The following is a 21,063-nucleotide window of genomic DNA, read 5'->3' on the forward strand; positions in this document are numbered from 1 at the left end:
TGGAGCCTGTCCTTCCTGTGATCCTGGTTGTGTCAGAACTCCTCAGAGTCAAGCTGTCTCTGTGATCTCTGGGTGTTTTGGGACTGGCTGCTAAGTTTGTGCCCAAGGTCTGCTCAGGGCACTGGCTGGCCCAGAAACACAGGAAGCAACCTGTCTGTCTGAGTTCCTGTGTGCCTGGTCCTGCTGGTTCCAGTTACTTCCGGTGTTGGGACAGATGTGTCCTCCTCACCTTGATCCTGGGCATGTTAGAGCGCCTGGGAGTGGAACTTCCTCTGGGTCTTGTGTGACTGGCTGCAGAGCTTGCTCCCAAGGTCTGCTCAGGACACCAGCCCAGACAGACTGGAGGGAACCTGAGCCACTGGGCTGGAGGAGTTCCTGTGTGCCTGGTCCCGCTGGTTCCAGTTACTTCCAGTGTTGGGACAGATGTTGTATCCTCCTTACCTCTTGGCTTCCAAATTATTAAAGTCTTACTTGTATATGTTGCTGATTTATGAGATATGGATATATCGGATACTTATTTTAACATTTTGGAAAGAAGGAAATGAGCCATGCGTTTTTAGTTTTATCATCTAAAACGGCTTCCTTCACTAAAAAGTCAATACAGTAGCCAGGCGGTGGTGGCGCACGCCTTTAATCCTAACACTTGGGAGGCAGAGGCAGGCGGATTTCCGAGTTCGAGGCCAGCCTGGTCTACAGAGTGAGTACCAGGACAGTCGGGGCTACAGAGAGAAACCCTGTCTCGAAAAACCAACATAAATAAATAAATAAATAAATAAGTAAATAAATAAATAAAAATAAAATAAAAAAGTCAATACAAAATCTACATGTGTGCTTTCAGGTTTACCCTTCATGTTTTTTAAGGATAAAATCCTGGAAAGCTTCCCATTAGTTTTCTTTGTCAAAATGCTGTAGAATGAATTGCTTACTGCTTCTTCTGTTTTTGAATTTTGAATAGTCCTTTGGTTAACTTTAAACTCTAACATTATTAATTATATTATATAATTATGTTCAAATTATTTAATAATTTAGTCAAGGATACTACTTTCCTTGATGATTGTATACTCAGAATGAAATAGAGAGTTCATAATTTTTCTATCCTTAAGTTCAATTGAGAATAGGTACACTACATATGCCTTTAATCCCAGCACTTGGAAAGCAGAGGCAGGCAGATTTCTGAATTCGAGGCCAGCCTGTTCTACAGAGTGAATTCTAGGACAGCCAGAGCTACGTACAGAAACCCTGTTTCAAAAAAAAAAAATTACAAAAATACAAAAATACAAAAAAAAAAAAAAAAAAAAAAAAAAAAAAAAAAGGTAAGCTAGCTATTCTGTGAACATTTTAAATCTATCCCTACCAGAATCATAACTTAATTCTAATGAAATAAAACTGACAATACCATGGATATTATTTAATTCCTGAAGCCATTTTTTTTATACTATCACATTCTTTACAGGTATTGCCTCAGTATACAGACCTCAGTCTTGGGTCATTCTCCTTGCCCAATGTTGGTGTGCATCACCATACCAAATTCCTCCTAACTCATTTTAATAAAACTGTTTACTATTGGTATGCTTGATTAACTTTCTGATCTGATGGGATAAGTTTGGTTTCTGCATTACCTTCAGTTACAGTTAATCATGTAGTTCACTTAAAGCTTACTTTTCCTGCTTATGGATGTAATCTATGGATTCCACATTACAAATATATATTTACCTATGACAGCACTTCTCATTTTTTTTCTTAATTGAATCATATGATTCTACATTGAAGCCCATGAGACATGAGAATCACTTAGATTTTGCACACAGCAGGCTTGCTGTGGTAGCATGGTAGCAAAAAAAAGTTTTGTTTTTTTTTTTCCCCAGATATAGTGTGTGAGAATAGTGATATACTTCTGCTGTGTGTAAGATTGGACTGTTGGTGTTAAAATTTTAAAGGTTCTGCTTGTAGATTGTAGGAAGTCAAATGGTGCATCTCGGCAAGTGATCGGAAAATAGTACTGTGATTCCGTGTTATGGTGATAGAAATAGAAACCCTAACCAGTCATCTTTTATTTTTAGCTCAGACAAGTACCTATAAAATATAGCCCAGATGGGGAAGCTATGATCATAAAGATACAGAAATGACATTTCGCTGATGAATTTTCTCCTGCCCTTTACCTCCCACTTTTATTTTTATACAAAAATTTTTATGCCGAAAGTTGCTTGCTTATGTATCCAAGGACAGATCTACAGAATGAACACTATACTTTTCCTTTTTTCTTTTCTTTCTTTCTTTTCTTTTTTCTTTTTGTGGTGTGTTCTGATCATGAATTATTTCAGTATATATATATATATATATATTTATTTATTTATTTTGGTAAAAGTTCATTTCATTCTTCTCTGCCAATTATCATTCTGGGTCTCTCTGTCTTACAAAACTCCCATCTATCATAAATTAAGATATGATTTGAATAGTGTATCATATTTTATGCTTACTTCTGAATTTATCTTGTTGTGGTGGTTACTAGTTTCTTTTTGTTGTTGCTAATTGTTTTGATTTAGTGAGAAAGTCTTAATATATCACCTTTGGTGGTCTAGAATTCACTGTGTAGAGAAAAATGGTGTAGGACTCACTATGTAGACAAGGATGGCCTGGAACTCACTATATAGACCAGACAGCACTGGACTAAACTTTATTATGTAGATGAAGGCAGCCTGGAGATCACTGTGTAGACAGTGCTTGCCTATATTAACTCACTATGTAGACAATAATGGCCTGAAATTCACTATGTAAGAAACGTTGGCCTATAGTTCACTCTGTAGACAAGACTGGCCTGGAACTCACTATGTAAGAAACATTGGCCTATAGTTCACTCTGTAGACAAGACTGGCCTGGAACTCACTATATAAGAAACATTGGCCTATAGTTCACTCTGTGGACAAGACTGGGCTGAAAGTCACTTTGTAGACAAGGATGACTCAATGTGCAGACAATGCTTACCTGGAACTCATATCCTGCCTAAGCTTCCCAAGTGATGAAATTAAGCCTTACTAGCTCTTTGGGTTTCTTTTCTGAGTGCATATTTTGAAGGCTCTACCTGCCTATTTTTCTACTGAAGCTAGAGCAGCCTCTACAGAGATCAGAACATTGATACAGTTTGTTCAGTGGTCTCTAATTACAGGCAGTGTCACCATGCTTACACCTTGAATTGAAGTGAGAAAAGAACCCAGGAAGAATACATAATGATTGAGATGTGAAAAACAACACTGTGTGGTCGTGTGATCTATCATGCACTGAGAGGTGCTTTATTAACCTCTGTAGTCTTAGTGTCTCTTACAATTCCTCTTCTGCTTCTGATTAGCCTTGTATTCTGGTTCTTTTTATGATACATCAGTCTCCTGACGAGGTCATGAAATAGATCCCTGATGCCTTGTAAACTGTGTATGATTTCTTTGATAACCTAAAATTCACTATATAGACATGGTTATCTTCCCAGTGGACCCATGAAGTAGGCAGTAGGATTTGAATGGAAGTCAGTTGCTCAGCATGCATGCATTTCAAGCTGCTGCACATTCGTCTCGCATAAATCTGTGTGTGTGTGTGTGTGTGTGTGTGTGTGTATGCTCACATGCACATGTATGTCTGTGTGTTTGTTTTTAAGAATGATAGATATGTAAGATAGTCTTTGTTATATTCAGGGTCTGATATAAAAACCCTTGACAGAATGCAGTAGATAATGATTCTTCAAAGGTGTATTTATGATAAAAAAGACTGACTATGCAGAGAACTCAAAGACTTGGACTTATTTCATGGATATCATTAATTTTCAGTTGAAGTTTTGGGGACCATTTTCGGATGTGAAAATCTTGTACAGAACACTGTTCATCCCATTGCAATGAAGAAGTCATGTCTTTGTGGCCTATATTAGCTTGTGATCTATATTACCTTGAGATGTTACCTACTAAAATTTAAAATTGCAAGATCTGGGGAAGAAAGAATTAACTTAAATAACTAATAAGTATCATCATAAATGGGAAACACTTAAACATAAGCTGTAAAAATGATGATTGCTGAATTACTTTTTTTTTCTCAAGACTTTGTTGACACTGTTAGGGACAGCCAATTCTCTGGCTCTCCCGAAGCCCAGAAATACACTGAGCTTGCATTATAGTGTATTATTGTATTATAGTGTGCACTCTTGGGAGATACTTTTCTTCAGGCCTTTCCTTTAAACAGTCTGATAGATCAGAGATAAATTATACTTGGCCTTCCCAACCCTCAGTAGTCATTATTATTTTCTGGATTCTGCCTATTGCTTTGAATTATATTGTTTTAATAAGTGTTGAATTGTTTAGAAGACAAAGTAAGGTGGTTCTGTGCATACATTTTTAAATCACACAATAAATTCAAATCACTATTATATTACACTAGATAGATGGAACAAAATATCAAAGGATTATAGGTTGAGAGAATACCCACTCAGTGCTCTGTGTAAAGACAAAAATAGTATATGACAGCCCATACCCTGGTGACTTGGTGGCACATCCTATATCTACATAAGAGAATGTTCAGTTTAGTGTCTCTGAAGCCCTGCTTATCCTATTCAGACCATTAAATATTGATGGGAAGTTTGATAGACTAGTCTTTCTAAGGAAAAGTGGATCTGAAATATATCTAAAGGAAAATCACTGATTATGAGTGTTTCATGCACAGTCATGAAATGAGAAGGATGCCCAAAAAACAAAATGGGAAAAGTTGAGATGAAGAATGAATAGAATAGCTCAGTGGTTAAGAGCACTTACTGCATTTTCAGAAGTAGTTTCAATTTCTCATGAATATTATGGCTTACAACTGTCTTTAACCCCAATTCCAGGAAATCTATCTTCTGGCCTCTACAAGCACAAGGCTCACATATGTAGTCCAAATACATAATGCAGTCAAATGCTTATACATGTAAAACAAAAGGAATTCTGAGAAAAATGAATTTGGACTTGATTACTTGACATAAATGCTTCCTAGATTCAGTTGGCATTTAATTAGATTACCTTAATTATTATTTCAAGCAGCTTAAAGCCAAGGAATGGAGCTGTATTTCCATTTCCTTGATAGATGCTGTTGTCAATTCAGTTGTACATCTCCTTTAGATACTAAACAAATGGCTAAGCCAATAGACAGGAATTGTTAAAAGTTCCTTGGTTTCAGAAAACTTCAAGGCCTTCTTTTGAGTTATTTTTACAAGTTGGATTCTTAGATGTGAGCTGTTACAAGAGCCAGCAAGCAAGCTGCCCACATAGGCCCTAACATTCTACCCTCTTCTGTTACCTTCTGCTGATCTTTCATTGAAAAAAAAATGCACATTGATCCTGGGTCTGCAGGAGATGGGAGATGGGAGATGGGAGATGGGAGATGGGAGATGGTGACAGTAGCTTAGACTATTGACACCATCTGTCTTTCTGGGTTTGCTCATCTTTACATGTTCAGGATGCATGTCATTCATAGTTGAAGCCAGACAACATTGCTCCATGAGTAAAGGTCCTTGAACCAAGCTCAACATCACAGCTCTGTTCCTTTTGTTTTTTTCTTTTTCTTTTATTGAAAATAGTTCTCCCCTCATATAATATAGCCTTTGGTTTTCCCTACTTCTCTCAGTTTCTCACCATCTCCTCTCCTACCTGGATCCATCCTCTTTCTATCTTTTATAAGAAATGAAATATGCTTCTAAGAAATAATGATAAAATAAGATAAAACAAAAGTAACACATTAGAATCGGGTAAAACAAACAAACAAGCAAACAAACAGAATGAAAAGAGCTGGAGAGCAGGCACAAGAAACAGAGACCCACTTGTTCAAAAACTCAGGAATCCTATAGACACTATACTTGAAGCCATATTATATCGACAAAAGACCTGTTGGATAAGACAGAACAAAAGACAGAAGGAAAATGTATAAGTAGCATAAGATTAAAAAATATGAGAGAAAATTTAAGGGGAAAACAAAAGAAACAGCCTGACTGGGCAGTGTGAGACAAAGATGCCATGGACTTCATTTTCTATTGGCTGTTTACTGCTGGGCATGTTTGTATACCCAGTGTGGCTCCCCTGGAGGGAATTAAGCATATGAGTTCCATTCTAAACTAAAGGGATGGTCTGCAAATTCTACACACATGCATACACTCATACACATGTGCACACACCTGCCTTTCCCCACATACACATCCACACACAAACACGCATATACAAATGCATCCAAACATATACACCACACACTTACACATATATTCATGTGCACATGGACAAATGCACAAGCACAGACACATACACAGATGTATATACATGTATACACACGCGCGTGCACAAACACACACACATATACACACAAACAAGTAAATAAAACTAATAATTTTTTAAAAAGAAAATATGCTTAAAAAAGAGACTTGACTCTTTAGTTTTCAGTTAAAATACTCCACAGAAGATCTTTTGGGGTCTATAGCAGAAATGGATGCCTTACCATGTTTTTTAACTATTCAAGGAAAGTAATTATGTTTTCGTGATTCCTAAATTAGTGTGGTAAAATTATCTCTAATGGTCTCATGGGAGTATCAGTTTATTATATCAACAAAATTTTATGCTAAGTAAAATGAGCTAAATGCCCAATCCTGTGTTTCCCTAAGAGGCAAAACAGTTAACTAAAAGTTACTGATATTAGGTAGTTTCTGCCACAAACTGATAAACATTTTCATCCCTGACTGTCAATAGGATTCTAGTGGTTCAGCCATGATGTACAGAGTATGAACCATCATTGCCTCAAGTGATCTTGTATTTTCATAAAAGGAGATAAACAACAAAAAATTTTTACTTTTACAGGGATTGAAGAAGTGAGTTGCTAGATATGGGTATTTGTTGCACAAGATAGGAACTGAGTTTTAACCCTCAGCTTTTGTACAGCCACACAGGGCTATAGCTCCAGTAGTGTGTGTGGTGAGACAAGAGAAGTGCTAGGATTTTCTAAGAAACAACTAGCGTTGGTTAAATGGATTTTTATAATAATCTTACCTTGGATATAACTTTCCATGTACATCTCCCACTTTCTACCTACAAATGCTGCTTCTTCTACTGAAGTCATCCCACGTAGATATCCCAGGATCCTCTTCTACTCTAGTCATCACTTTAGATACCTCAGTATCTTCTTTTACTGTAGTCATTACACTTAGATAGCCCAGCATCCTCTGGGTAAACTTCAGCATACAAAGCCATCTTTCTTGTTAATTCATCATCTCATATTAAAGTTTGATCATATTGTGATTTTCATATGATTTTAACATTTTAAATAAATTCTTTATTTTTACTGGAGCCATTTTGTGGGGGTGTTTAACCAACAGAAATGATGCTAACAAGTTATACCACATGGTACATTTTGGTGGATAGTTCTTCATAGCTCTCAGCTTCAGTTGGCCCTGTAATCGTACTAGCTCCACTGTTCTCTTCCGTTTTCTTCTTATTCTTTTATTTCTGAGACTTGGAGAATGCTAAACTCCAAACATTCTTCCTTTAAAAAAATGGAAAAATTAAGGTTCTCCTCTACCCATACATCCTAAAGTATCACTCAAGTTGAACTATAGATCCCATCCAATGTTATGTCATTATCTATTCTCATTGTGGTGTGTTCAAATATTTCCTATCAAGATGAATCATCTCCATTAACATATCATCATGCTTAAGGATTTCTCCTCTTAACAAGACAAAGCAAAACAAAACATGTGTTCTTAGACCCTTCATTTATTTCCTGTCTATTCACTCACTCTTCTTTTAGAAGGTCACCATCTTTTCTCCCTCTTCTCTGCTTCTATGGTCATGGTGCAGCATGGTTTCAGTTCATTCCTCTGGCCTCAGGGGCACAGACTCAGACTGCATTACATCTTAGCTTACCCAGTAGTTGAACAGCATCAATTCTGATAGCTTCACTGCTTCTTTCAAAACTTGATCTCTCCTTTTCTCCAAGGCAGAGTTTTCCTTTTACATCTTGTACTTAATGTTATCTGTAACCTTGTGTTTTTCCACTCATCCACTTTGTTCCCAGAAACTCTGAGACTTAATAATTCATAAATAAATGCTGATCCAAAAGCTTTGTTTGTTCCCCAGCTAGCTCATAACTTAATTACGCATTTTATTCTATTCTAAGTCCTGCCACGTGGCAGATGAACTTGTCCTCAGTTTCATGTGACCATCTTCTGTGTCAGGAGTGAATCTCATTCATTCCTGGTCTCTTCCCATAAAACCCTCTTTCTGCCAGATGTTCCACCTTCTAATCCTGCATTGGCCAATAAGCTTTTATTGACAAATGAATGGTTTTATAAAATGTATGACATAATCTCTACGACATCCCTACATATTTCTATCTCTTTCAGGTTCTTGATCTTCTCCCCCTCTTTTCCTCAATGTCATCAAGATAGACAGTACAGGGAAGGAGGGAAGTCCCAAAAACTTAGGCTTTGAGAGGCAATAATGTTGAAATTCATATGAATAATTCCAGTATTGGGAAGCTGAAGCAGAATGATTTTACATTCAAGGCTATTCTGTGCCACATAGCTCTTTTGAGTCGAGGCTAGCCTACCTTGTAAGACTATATCTCAAAAAGAAAATGAACTAATAATGTTCATGTAATGAAGCTTACACAAGGAAGAGAAGTCAGCAATATGATAATTTAAATTGTTTGTAAGATGGTTGAATTTGAAGATCAACATCCATGCTTGAGTGAGTGGACTTTGAATGTTTGTGTGTGATGAGAGGTACAAGACATATGAACTCTGTTGAAAACTTTTGTAGTAGAAGCTGTAGTCATATTTAAATGGATTTTGAGTAATCAGCTTTGTCATTATTCCAGTCTGCCCCCTTTATAAATGAAGGCAATGGCTAATTACTGCATTTTTTTTACACTAGCACAGTTTCCTGTTTAAAAGTTCAAATCACAAAACCATAGATTTAATTGTGAGAGTAAAATGCCAGATTATTTTATATTCTTCGGAAATTGGCTCTGTGCTTCATGTTTTGAAGAGAGAGGATTAGGAGGAAATTTGATTTCCAAGCATTTATCTTTAATAGATACCCTCTCCACCCCAGTATAACTGCAATGGCACTTTTCATATAGGAGTCTCCGTGGGCCAGGATCTGTGCTGTTTCATATTCATTATCTCAGTTAATCCTTCACAAAGCTCTGAGGTAGATATTAATAGTTCCTGCTATAAGAGAAGAAACTAATGTTTAAATTTTATATGAGCTAAAACTATATAAGTTAATTTATTTAAGTTTTTACATGATTTGAAGTGATAATTAAAGAATGTGAACTCAATGTTTATCTGACTTGGGAGCTTGAGCATTTACCATAAGGACATAGTGAAGAAAAATTACCAGTGAATGTTTTTCTCATTTATCTAGTGCTCTCAGTATCTTACATGGCCTTTCATACATTATTTCATCCCTTTCCTTAGACCATTCAGTGGATCTTGTTTTATAAGTGGGTTCAGAGGTATCCAGGTGAAGAAGCTACAGAGCCTCATATTCAGCTAATCACTTGAGTTACACAGGACACCAAACCGACCACTAGATGCAAGTTTTCTAATACCAAGTTTGGCGCTATGTTGCCTACTCTCAATTAATCCCATTTGCTGGAGGATAACATTGTCCTTTTTCTGTAGGGAATACTATTTTTTGCTCTCCCACTTTAATTCAATTCATTTATTTAGCTAATAATCCAGGAATGTTGCTAGATTAGCAGAAATTTGATTAGAATCATCACCTTCAGTATTTCAGGTAATGGAGTGTAGGAGAAACAGCACAAAATGCAGAATCTATGCACCCCATTCCCAGGGTGCCTCCAAGGACAGGTTCACACTGACATCTGGTTTCTATTGCTCTCCTCTTCCTGGAAGCCCCTGTCAACCACTTGACACCCAGCGTTAGCACTGACCCAAAGATTAGCCTCAGCAAGCTACATAATTAAAATGTTGGGATTTGTTTCCCCTGACTGGACAGAAGAGCCTCACAAGGTGAGGGCTCTGTGAAATGAAAATGCTGATTCTGACTTTAGTAATGAAGGAATGCAAGCTCAGAAAGTTCTTGAAGTGTCTGTTAATGAGGCAAAGACAGCACTTAGTAGTGAAAATGAGGTTACGAGGAAGAAAACTTACCCTTTACCCCTCTTTGATAAAGAGCCAATCGTTTTGCTTTCTTTTGAATCCAGGCCTAAATTTATTGTCCTGAATAAACCTCAATTTAATTGAACAAATAAGTTTTCCTCAAGAGTGTAGTAATCTTGTTTAATGTCACATTTAAGGGGAACAAGGGAAATTAGAGAATTAAGTACTAACGTTAAGATATGTCAAGAAGTAGAGTCCTTGAATAGGTTCTGACAGCAAAAAACTGAAATAGCTACAATGATTAGCTGTTTGAAAACATGTGCTTTATTTATTAAAATGTTTTAAGAAGCCAGTATTCCCTGTTTTCCTTGAATACTTACTTTCCTTAAAACATGATTCGAGCAAACCAAACTTATCCTCCTGGGATCTGATTTCACAGGCATTGCATATAGATACTACAATAATAGTCACACAGATGGTGCTCTAAATACACCACTATTTAAACTTGATCATCAAATAGATATTATACACCTAAAAGGTGCATATTGTGAGTCTGGGGGTTTCTGATTGCTGGAATTTTCTGAAGAGTTGGGCACGAGGTCCTAGCGTGGGCTTGCCATGCTGACAGGCGAGTCCTGTGTCTCAGTGCCTCGATGAAAGAGAGTTATATATTTAACTGTTTAAATTCACTTCTCTATTTCTCACCAAATCCCTGTTCATGTCTAAAACCAATGGAGTTGTGATGAAGTCCATACTAAATACATTCGCTTGAAGGAAGAATCATGGCTTGTGAGGTCACCCTCTCACCTTCACTCCCAATTCTGTGTTTGTAGATTAACTGTCTTTCTCTCTTGAAGCATTTTTCCCTCTTATAAGACCACATTTTCTTTCAGTTTCACTTTATTCTAGTATATTCTGTAGTCACAAAGGACACAGTGGAAATGGAAAAGAGTAACCAGGAAAGTTTGTGGCCAGAGTGGATGAAATAAATAGGGACCACATATCCCTGACTATTTTTTCCCATTTTTATTGACTTTTGGCAGATGTAGGAATATGGTAGACGAATAAGGTTTCATATTAAACACTCTGTCACTCTGCCCCATAATATCTCATCAGTGTGCTAATTGAAATGACATTAGTTTTTTAAACAATTTAAGTGTATTTAAACTTTAGATTTTCAAAGAAAACTAAAGCCTAAACCATATTTAAATGAAATCCCCTGGACCTGTTGGCTTCTTCCTGTCAGTAAGTTATTTGATGAACTTAATGGAAGTCCCCTCCAGGCTGGAGGACCTGGTGCAGTATGGCTTCCTGAGACTCTGCCTCTTTGAACTCTTTTTAAAAATGAAGTAGTGGAAAATTATATAGCTACATTAATATTGTTGTAAGAGTAATCATTTTTGATTGCTTATTTTTGAGATTATAATGTAATCCTATCCTTTCCCATTTCTCTTTCTTGTTTTAAACTCTCTCATATGCCCATCCTTCCTCTCTTTAAAAATCATGGTTCCTTTTCCTTTTAATTGTTTCTATGTATATATATATATATATATATATATATATATGTATATATACACCTATACATATATATAGAATATATATACACACACATAAAACATACTTAGTTAAATATATATATATATATATATATATATATATATATATTCCTAAATAAAACATACTCAGTCTCCATTAAATCTACTTGTATGAACAATCAGGGCTATTTGGTACTGGATTATCAATTTTCATACTCTTCCTTGTATAAGACTACTTCTTATCTTCTCTCAGCATGATTTAGTTACCTATAGTTCTTTATATCAAGTTGATATGCTGTGTGTGTGTGTGTATGTACATACATACCTACCTATGTATCATGTATGTATGTATGTATGTATGTATGTATGTATGTATGTATGTATGTATCTATCTATCTACATGCCTATCACACAGAAGCAAACATGAATATGCATGGTAGTTTAGGACACTGCTTTTTATAAAGTTAGTATTTAATGAATGCTATCACATGTCTCATTAGAGACACTGTCTTAGTCAGGGTTTCTATTCCTGCACAAAACGTCATGATCAAGAAGCAAGTTGGGGAGGAAAGGGTTTATCCATCTTACTTCTACACTGCTGTTCATCACCAGAGGAAGTCAGGACTGGAACTCAAGCAGGTCAGGAAGCAGGAGCTGATGCAGAGGCCATGGAGTGATGTTACTTCCTGACTTGCTTCCCCTGGCTTCCTCAGCCTGCTTTCTTATAGAACCCAAGACTTCCAGCCCAGAGATGGCACCACCCACAAGGAGCCCTACCCCTTTGATCACTAATTGAGAAAATGCCCCACACCTGGATCTCATGGAGGCATTTCCCCACTGAAGCTCCCTTCTCTGTGATAACTCCAGCCTGTGTCAAGTTGACACACAAAACCAGTACAGACACCTTTCTTCCTTCCTATTACAGTAGAACTATAATCTGGCCAAAGTTATTAAAGAGCTACCAATGCCAAAACCAACAGAAGTTTCTAAATGTCACTTTTGCTAGACTTTGTTTTATATCAGAAGTTATTTCCTTCAGTCTTTTCTTTTAAAATCCAACCTCCCAAATTTGCAGTTCATTATTTAGATTTTGTAAAACCTCTTCATGAGCCATGGTTTTCACTGTGTCCCATCAGCTTACACTATTAGAATCACAGTCCAATCCCCAAGTTAACAACTATTCCCATTATGAGGGAGAAACAATGGCTGGAGACCAGCCAATGGTTTTGGAAATCCTCTGCGCTCTCAAGTTTGTGTCTATTAGATGCACAGATACCTGCTGTGTTTTGGTGATTGTAACTCAGCTGATTTACCAATTAGTGTTTTGCTAGTGCTGACTTAGCTGAGCCTCCTGGGTTCGCTTTCTCCTTAGTCCTCAGGCCTTGGTCCTGCTCTGTTAGATTTCTTGCTGGCTCCCTTGTCAGCCTTGGTTTCCATGCCAGTTCTCTCTTCTCTTCCCTTCTCTTATCTTTTCTTCCCTTCTTTTAGTCTGCCATCTTTCCATTTTGTTACCTCTTAGCTCATTTGTTTCCAGTCCAGTTTCCTTCTCTTTCAACTCACCTGATCTTCCTCAGAGCTTCCCAGTTATATATAGCTAAGCCCTCTCCCCTGCAGGTGTCACAAGGAAGCCAAATTGGAAATAATAAAATGCATTTGATAGTGACCTTGTTACTGCTCTGACTTGGTTCCTATCCTTCAGCTGGTTACCTGTGCTAAAGCCATCGATTTAATTTGTGTTTCTCCATACCTCCTGAATCAGCATCTCTGTCTTGTCTGTTCTGACGTTATTATTATCTTCTCCCTTTGGTTTTCACTTAAATTCTATCTTACCTACTAGAAACTGCCTATCTGCTCCTTTTGGATTGTCTCCCACCTAATACCAATTGTTTTCCATTAGCCTCATTTTAAAATTATATTGTTACTTTAAACATAAACTCCCATTGCATTTCCTAAAGTGCTTTTTAGAATAGTTCACAAATAATCTATTTAATTCCATGATTAAAGGAGTCAAATAGAACATTAAATTGCTGAATGCTAAGTCTGTTTTTCTTTTTTCTTGGAAAATTGCTGTACAACACATTATTTTAAAAGAAGTGACTGAGTACCATTTTGTTAAATATAATGTGTGAGTGTGAGTGTGTGTGTGTGTGTGTGTGTGTGTGTGTGTGTGTTGACTAAAGCAACAAAACTCTACAACAGAGCCTGTATAATTTTTTTTTTTCTGAAAACTGATAATTTGGGACTTTTGACAGGGTAGTGTCCTGAGCTAAGTGGTCACAAAATCTTGCAGTACTTGATACTATGTCCTTTAGCATATTGGAACTGTGTGAACTCAGTAGTTTAATTACTATGCAAACTCTATGTCCATATGCAGATGACTTAAGAAATCAAAGTCTATACAAGATATAGCTAAAAGTTTCTAGGAGAAAAAACCCAGATTTTCTTTTAGGGCGTTATAATTATCTTTTACTGTGGACACTCTTTAAAAGTGACTGTTGTAACTGTTTTCCATTTCGTCATGACAGGTAATATTTGAAGCTGAAGTCTCAGGAGGGAGAAGTGGTTATATTGCCATTGATGACATCCAAGTCCTGAGTTATCCTTGCGGTAGGTTTTGATTAAGAGTTGTGTTTTTCTGTGTCCTTTTAACACATTTCAGTTTGACAGAGGCTGTTGATTGTTTGTTGCCTGGGCATTGTTGCCCATTTTGTTGTTATTCCCAGTATTTTTGGCAAAGAACACCAAAATGTTTAGTAGAATTTTCAAATCAAGGATTTTTCAGACTTCCAACTGTGTGTATGATAGGAATGTTTCATTTCTTTTTGATTAGTGATAAAAAAAATGTAAGTGCACAGTTGATTCCAGTCAGACATTTTGAGCTGTTGAGATATCTTATAATTCTATAGGGGAAAAAAAGACAAGTAACAAATTGGATCTCAATAACAGAGCAAGCAAATGCTGTCTTATATTTGATCTGCTAAGTTTATAATGGAAGAAATGAAGAAAATGAATTTACTCAACTTATTTTGAATTTAGGTCTACATTTTTTTTTATTTTCCTTCTAAATATCTGAGTTAATCAGTATTAAATAAATAATATCAAAATATCTGGGTTTATTGACACCACTTTTTGAGGTCCTTATTTACGTACTCATTGTTTCTCAGATTTTATGCCCAAAATTGTGCTTAATCACATCCACCAAAACAACTACTGCAATCATTCAGGAGGGTCAGGCAGAATTTACAGACAGCAGTTTAGACCTTCTTCATGATATGATTTCCCAGTAGAAAAATATGATAGGTCCTGTATAAGAGGACTTCATGTTCCAGAGTCCTCCATGGTGAGCCATTTCTAGTGCATGGAGAAAAGGACTCATGAGGTCAGTATGTTGGGGGCAAGCCCCTCAACTGAGTGGTTACATCATGTTAGCAATGAACACTTAGTCTGGCTCCTTTCTGCATAATTGCATCTAGACTGGGGCCTATGGATTTGTGTCTAGTTTTGTGTGTTGCTGGAGAAAGTTGTGTCAGCCATATATCAAATTATTTGTCCTGTGTGTTATATGCTCAGAAAGGTAGCAACCTGATCTTGCTCAAAATTCAAGTTGGCTTAGTAAGTTTGCTTATTCCTTAGGGTAACTGAGCTTTATTTCCATCTGCCTTTCATGTCTACAACTTATATGTCAGATGACAAAGAAAGCCTTTTGTGAATCAAGAAATTGATCATGAATTGGGTAAAACAGTCGATGTTGCAGGGTGGTAGGACTCTTGAATATGTTTATTACTGTTCATATTCACCAATGCTTAACTTGGCCTGTGCGTATTTTTCTTCAGTGGTAAACACTGACAGGGCTTCAGATTTAAAAGGAAATTTGTACCAAGTATGATTTGACAGTCAATCAGCCATGTGAAACTGCATGACTACACGTGACTGCAGACATCACTTCTGTTGGTCTGGTAGTTCTTTGGGCAGCTTTGCCATGGCTATAAGCCATGACTACACGTGACTGCAGACATCACTTCTGCTGGTCTGGTAGTTCTTTGGGCAGCTTTGCCATGGCTATAAGCAAACAAGAAGGAGATAAGGAGATACTCCACTTTTTTTTTAATAAACAAAAATGTCTCCTTCTCTGATGTACAACTATTAAAGTTTGAAAAACTGAAAGATTGGTCAGCTTGTGGGTAAATAGTTAAATGGCCGCATAGCTGTCAGAGTGTAAGATGTCTTTATGTGCATCCATTGTGTTTCCCATTAGACTCTGATAGGTACCTGCTTCATCGAGTTGGCTTACTTTAACATAACTGTTATTTCTATGCATTAACCTATGCTACAGCAGGTATTAGAATATGCTCACTAGCACTGCATAGTCACTCTACATCAATCCAGCTCTAAAAAGTTGAGTTACTATGTATGAGACATATTAAGAAGGAAAACTGAGTGTAAGAGAGGAAGCAGCGTGATCTAGAGGAAGGGAACTTCACATTCTTTCTGAATATTAATGTGAGCCAGAGGTAGGCATATTAGGAACAATGTTCTTTTGTGACAGGCAGCATTGTTTTTCTTTTCCTGTGAACAAAACATGTATTCCCCTCCCCTTTTTTTAAACAGATAAATCTCCTCATTTCCTCCGCCTTGGTGATGTGGAGGTCAATGCAGGGCAGAATGCTACATTTCAGTGCATCGCTACAGGGAGAGACGCTGTGCATAACAAGTTATGGCTGCAGGTAAGGCTCTGGTAGCTGCTGAGCTAAAGGGATCACATGGTTTTAAAAATGCGGTAGTTTGTGGTTGTGACTGTTTCTCTTTCTTCTCCCATTTCGGTCCCGTGCACATGGGCAGGCTATTTGTATGAGTTTGTTTGGATGACTGGAGATTTTTAACATGCCCTTCACTTCTAAAAATCCAACTAAAAATGCAGGTAGCTAACTGGTACTGGCTTTGGTGTCTAGCAACACTCAGTGATTTTCTAGTATCAGGCTGAAGTTCTAAAGAAAAATTCTCTGGATACTTTGAAAAAGTGGTAAAAATGAAAATTTTCTTAATAAATATTTTGAAAAGTGAACTTCTAAGAAGATAATATTTATGTGGGAGCTGCCAGACATTTTTAGGATAAGAAACTACCATAGATGTTGAGAGAGAGAGAGAGAGAGAGAGAGAGAGAGAGAGAGAGAGAGAGAGAGAGAGAACATGGAAGAGAAACAATGTAAAGGTTTCCTTTTTTTGTTTTTTTTCTTTCTCTTTTTTAGAAGTTTGTGTATAATAGTTGCTTGTAGATCTGACATTTGAATATTTCCCTCATATATGTGAAATCCTTAATAAATCCTTACTGAATTGATTGTAATTGACATAGACGTTGGAGAAATGTACATGTCACGGATCTTCCAAAGAATCAGAGAAAAATCTGTAGAGTTTAGAATTGTTTTGCCTTTAGAGAAAGGGTTAAAGGTGTTGCTGTCAATGTTAGGTGCTGGGAGGAGGGGCACGGTGTGTGCCAAGGACATCCGTAACCCCAGAATTCTAGAGCTAGCCAAGTTACCTGTTTAGCTGAGTGTTTAAAGGCACTCTTACTAATGTCTTTATCATCTAGACTTCCATTTTCATTCTGTGTGTGTGTGGAGCTTGTACTTCTGTGTTTACGTGGGTAATGTGTAGATGCCATGACAGGTGGACATTGGGAATCTTCTTTCATTGCTCTCTGCATTATTTTGAGAGATTTCCCACTGACCTTTCACATTGCTTGTGAGCTCAAGGTGTTCCTGCCTTTCCCTCTTCAGCCCTAAGCATGTGCTGCCACAGTCACCTGTCTGTTGGTGGTTCTTACCCACCTCTGACCTGTTGGTAGTCTGTCTCTTTCTGCATCATAGTAAGGAAAAGGATTTAGTTTGCTTAGAATTTTAAATACCTAAGAATCCCAGTACATTTTTAAAAGACAAATCTTTAAAGGTTGTTAGTGTTTTGAAAATGGACATCATGATTTATTTTTGCTCCATTCTTCAGAGTAATGCAGTTAGTGCTACGGGAACTTATTACCTTCCCCGTATTTAGGGATGATACTTGTAAAAGCAAATATAGTATAGTGACTCCAATTATTGTTACAGGGATTACATGTGTCACCCGATTCTTGTATCAGTCCAATTAGATGTGACCTGAGATGTACATTATATTACATCGGCCCACATATCACTACTTTATTAAATTATTTGATTTATTGTTATTATAATACTTTCTCTTTGGCACAAATTTGAAACGGAAAACAAAAAGTCTTTTTTTTTCTCTCCTCATTAATTTTTCCTATCTATAGTTATTGAGAAGTAGAATATTCGACCCAGGGAGCATATTGTATAATGTGCAATCTGTTTAATGCTGAACCCATTCTCTCATACTTACAGTCTGTGAGTGGTTTTAAAATTATTTCAGTCCTACTTTCTCAACATTTTTCATCTTTTTTTTCCAATGAAAACATTGGTTTATATTTGTTCTTAACTGTGAGACCGGTAGTCCATTCTTGGGGAAGCAGAAATGGCTCCGCAGCCAGCCACTGGTTTTATGCCCCAGAATTTAATGTGACATTGAAATAAAAAGGGTCTGTATCCGCAGACACCAGCTGGCTTGTGGCAACAAAGCCATTCTGGACCCTGCTGGTCTGAGTAGGCTGCAGAGAAAACACTGCTCAGTTTTCTTGTTTCCTTCTCTGTGCATTGGCTTATTTTTATTTTGATCTTTTGATTTTCCATCTGCCATTTTTCTGAGCAATGATGGTAGAAAATGCTCTCTGAAAGTTTTACTCTGTTTACTTTTCCCCTCCTTGGAATCTTTGCATTGACTGTAGAAGGTGATTTGTGTTTGTTTCAGTGTTGACATGGTCATTGCATGGTCCCCAGCCTGCACAATGAATGTCTGCAGCATTGCACAAGTCTACCTTGCTACTTTTTTCAGTAATGCTACATAAATTTCCTTAATTTTTTTTCTCAAAAATTCTTCTTTACACTCACAAAAGATATTAAAATATATAATTTACTTGGTTTAGTGATGTTTTCATAAAAAGACATTTTTAATTAAAAACATATATGTGTGTTTAGCCTTTGTTATTTTTTGAGACAGATCTTATTATATTGCCCTGTCTTTCCTAAAACTCATTGTGTAAATCAGTCTAGTCTTGAACTCACAAAAATTTTCCTTCATGGGCTTCATTAGCACTGGAATTAAAGGCCTACAAAGGCTTATTTTGCCTTTTGGTATGCCTGTGGATCAGATACATTCTTGGTTCCCCAAGACACCAGAAGAGAGACTCTCTGGGATTGGAGCTAACAGATAAATGTCAGCTGTTATGTGTGTGCCGGAAGTTGAATGCAGGTTCTCAGGAAGAGCAATAAGTATTCTTAACCACTGAGCTATCTGTCCGGTCCCCAAAAGAAAACATTTCCGTGGCGGTGATATATAACAATTAATCACATAGGACTGACTGTTCCTTATGTATATATGCGTCAACCAAAAATTGATTATTACTTTAAAAACTATTCATCTTTTGCCAAAAGTAGTAAAAACACAAGTAAACAGGAAGAATTGTGACTCCACCGTGGATGCATCTACTCAGTCATTGAAACAGATGGTAAATTATTTTTATTTCCTATAGAGAATAAAGTGTGAGGGGTCGGTATACTGAATTCTGACTGCATTTCTACCCTTTTGGAACCTAGTTAATTGTGTTGGGCTTATATTTCATTGGCCCATTTGGGCCTTTATTTCCTTATCTAGGAAAGAAGCTGTTTGGTGGAAACTAAAATCCCTTCCATCTATAAAATGTTAAATTAGGGCTCTATATTATTTGTGAGGGTCTGAAACATGGCCTTAATAACCTTCTTTTATTTGACAGAGTAATGTAAAAAATTTATGCTACTAGTTTTATATGAAAAGAAATGATCTCTTAAATTAACTTTCATTGTAAGAACAAGTACTGAAAATGTCTGCCCAGAGTCCCAAGAGGGAATGTACTTGAGTCAACTCAGTTAACGGTTATACATTCTTTCACAGAGGAAGTGGAATAATAATAGGGCAGCTGTGCTCTACCATAGGGCAAGTGTAAAATAAGTGATAGGCACCCCCCTAGGTCCTCCACACAATCATTGTGTACTGTCTCACTTACCAGAGTGGCTGGATATGGGCTAAAGTAACAAAAGCTGCAATGGCTTCCAATATTCAATCTTGAAAGAAAAGCTACTTGCCACCCCCATCCCTGAAAGGTCTTTAGCTGATTCCTCCTCATAGTTGTCCTTACCTACGTCCAGGGCACAGGTACACCTGAAGCATACGGTACTCCTCTGCTTGTTGTGTGGAGGTTGTGGTGCTCATTTCTAAAACTTTTTATGATCTCAGTGGGATGTCTGTTAGGTGAAGTGAGAAGTGATGGGGAACATAGGATGTTCAGAGGTATTAAACTAACCCAGAACATCTTGTAACTTTGCTCATGGTGGTTTTAGAAAGTTAGGTAAGTAAGGATCTATGAGTTTATTTGACTGATGTCTGAAGATAGTTCTGCATTCTAGATATATAGAAAACTATAAAAATATGCAGTTCAAACTGACCTACTTGTCCACAGTGAATAAACCCACTGTCCATAATGCAGTGATTAAGAACACTGTTACAAGTGGGTGACAGGGAACAGAATAGAAGCATAGTCAAATTGTGAGCCTTTCTGGGAGACAGTCTTTAAAATATGTCTCGTCATATGGTATAAAATATATTTTAAGAAATTCTAGAGGAGATGCAGAATAATGCCTATAGCCTTATGGAGAGCAGTTTCCTCTCATTTCAGAAAGCCCAGGGAACTCACATGTACTCTAACTTAAATGCTAAACAGTTTTGGCAAATTATCAACATTAATTTCTTGTACATGTTTTTCATCCTCTAACACTCTTTTAGCTTCTAGTTGTATTTCTAAGAAACTCTAATTCTGGAAAATTGGTAGTTCACAATAAAAGGTTTATGATCAGGTTACAAGAATTAAGAATGCCAGTAGAGGAGTCTCCGGTGAGAGCCGCCATCTTCTCTCCAGGGAGTTCCTAAGCCTGGAGCAGCCAGACAGGAGGCACAGGCCCCAGGAGTCTCAGGGGAGACACAGGGCAGCAGGGACAGGATCCTCTCAGCTTCCAAGTGACAAGAGGTGGAACAGCCACCTTAGCTGCCTACTTTCCTGCAAGTGGAGGGCCTGCCTCCAGGGACCGCCTTGACCCAGAGTCTCTGGTGAGAGCCGCCATCTTCTCTCAGGTGAGTTCCTAAGCCCAGAGCAGCCAGCTGGGAGGCACAGGCCCCACGAGTCGCAGAGGAGACGCAGGGCAGCAGGGACAGAACAAGCTCTGGTCAGAGTCACTAAGAACATCTAACACCAAAAATCAAGAGATGGTGAAAGGCAAACGC

At 37.4% G+C, this 21,063-nt stretch overlaps 1 protein-coding gene across 16 annotated transcripts in view; it reads left to right on the forward strand.

Annotated features, from left to right (window-relative positions):
* Ptprk (protein tyrosine phosphatase receptor type K) overlaps window positions 1–21,063 on the forward strand; it is a 547,270-nt gene that overhangs the window by 257,816 nt on the left and 268,391 nt on the right. For all 16 annotated transcript variants that reach the window (XM_031380660.1, XM_031380676.1, XM_031380659.1 and 13 more), the window contains exons 4-5: window positions 14,175–14,256; window positions 16,258–16,373. In XM_031380660.1, coding sequence (XP_031236520.1) covers window positions 14,175–14,256; window positions 16,258–16,373 — 198 coding nt within the window. The remainder of the gene's footprint in view (window positions 1–14,174; window positions 14,257–16,257; window positions 16,374–21,063) is intronic.

The sequence above is a fragment of the Mastomys coucha genome, unplaced genomic scaffold (assembly GCF_008632895.1).
Source record: "Mastomys coucha isolate ucsf_1 unplaced genomic scaffold, UCSF_Mcou_1 pScaffold2, whole genome shotgun sequence".
NCBI lineage: Eukaryota > Metazoa > Chordata > Mammalia > Rodentia > Muridae > Mastomys > Mastomys coucha.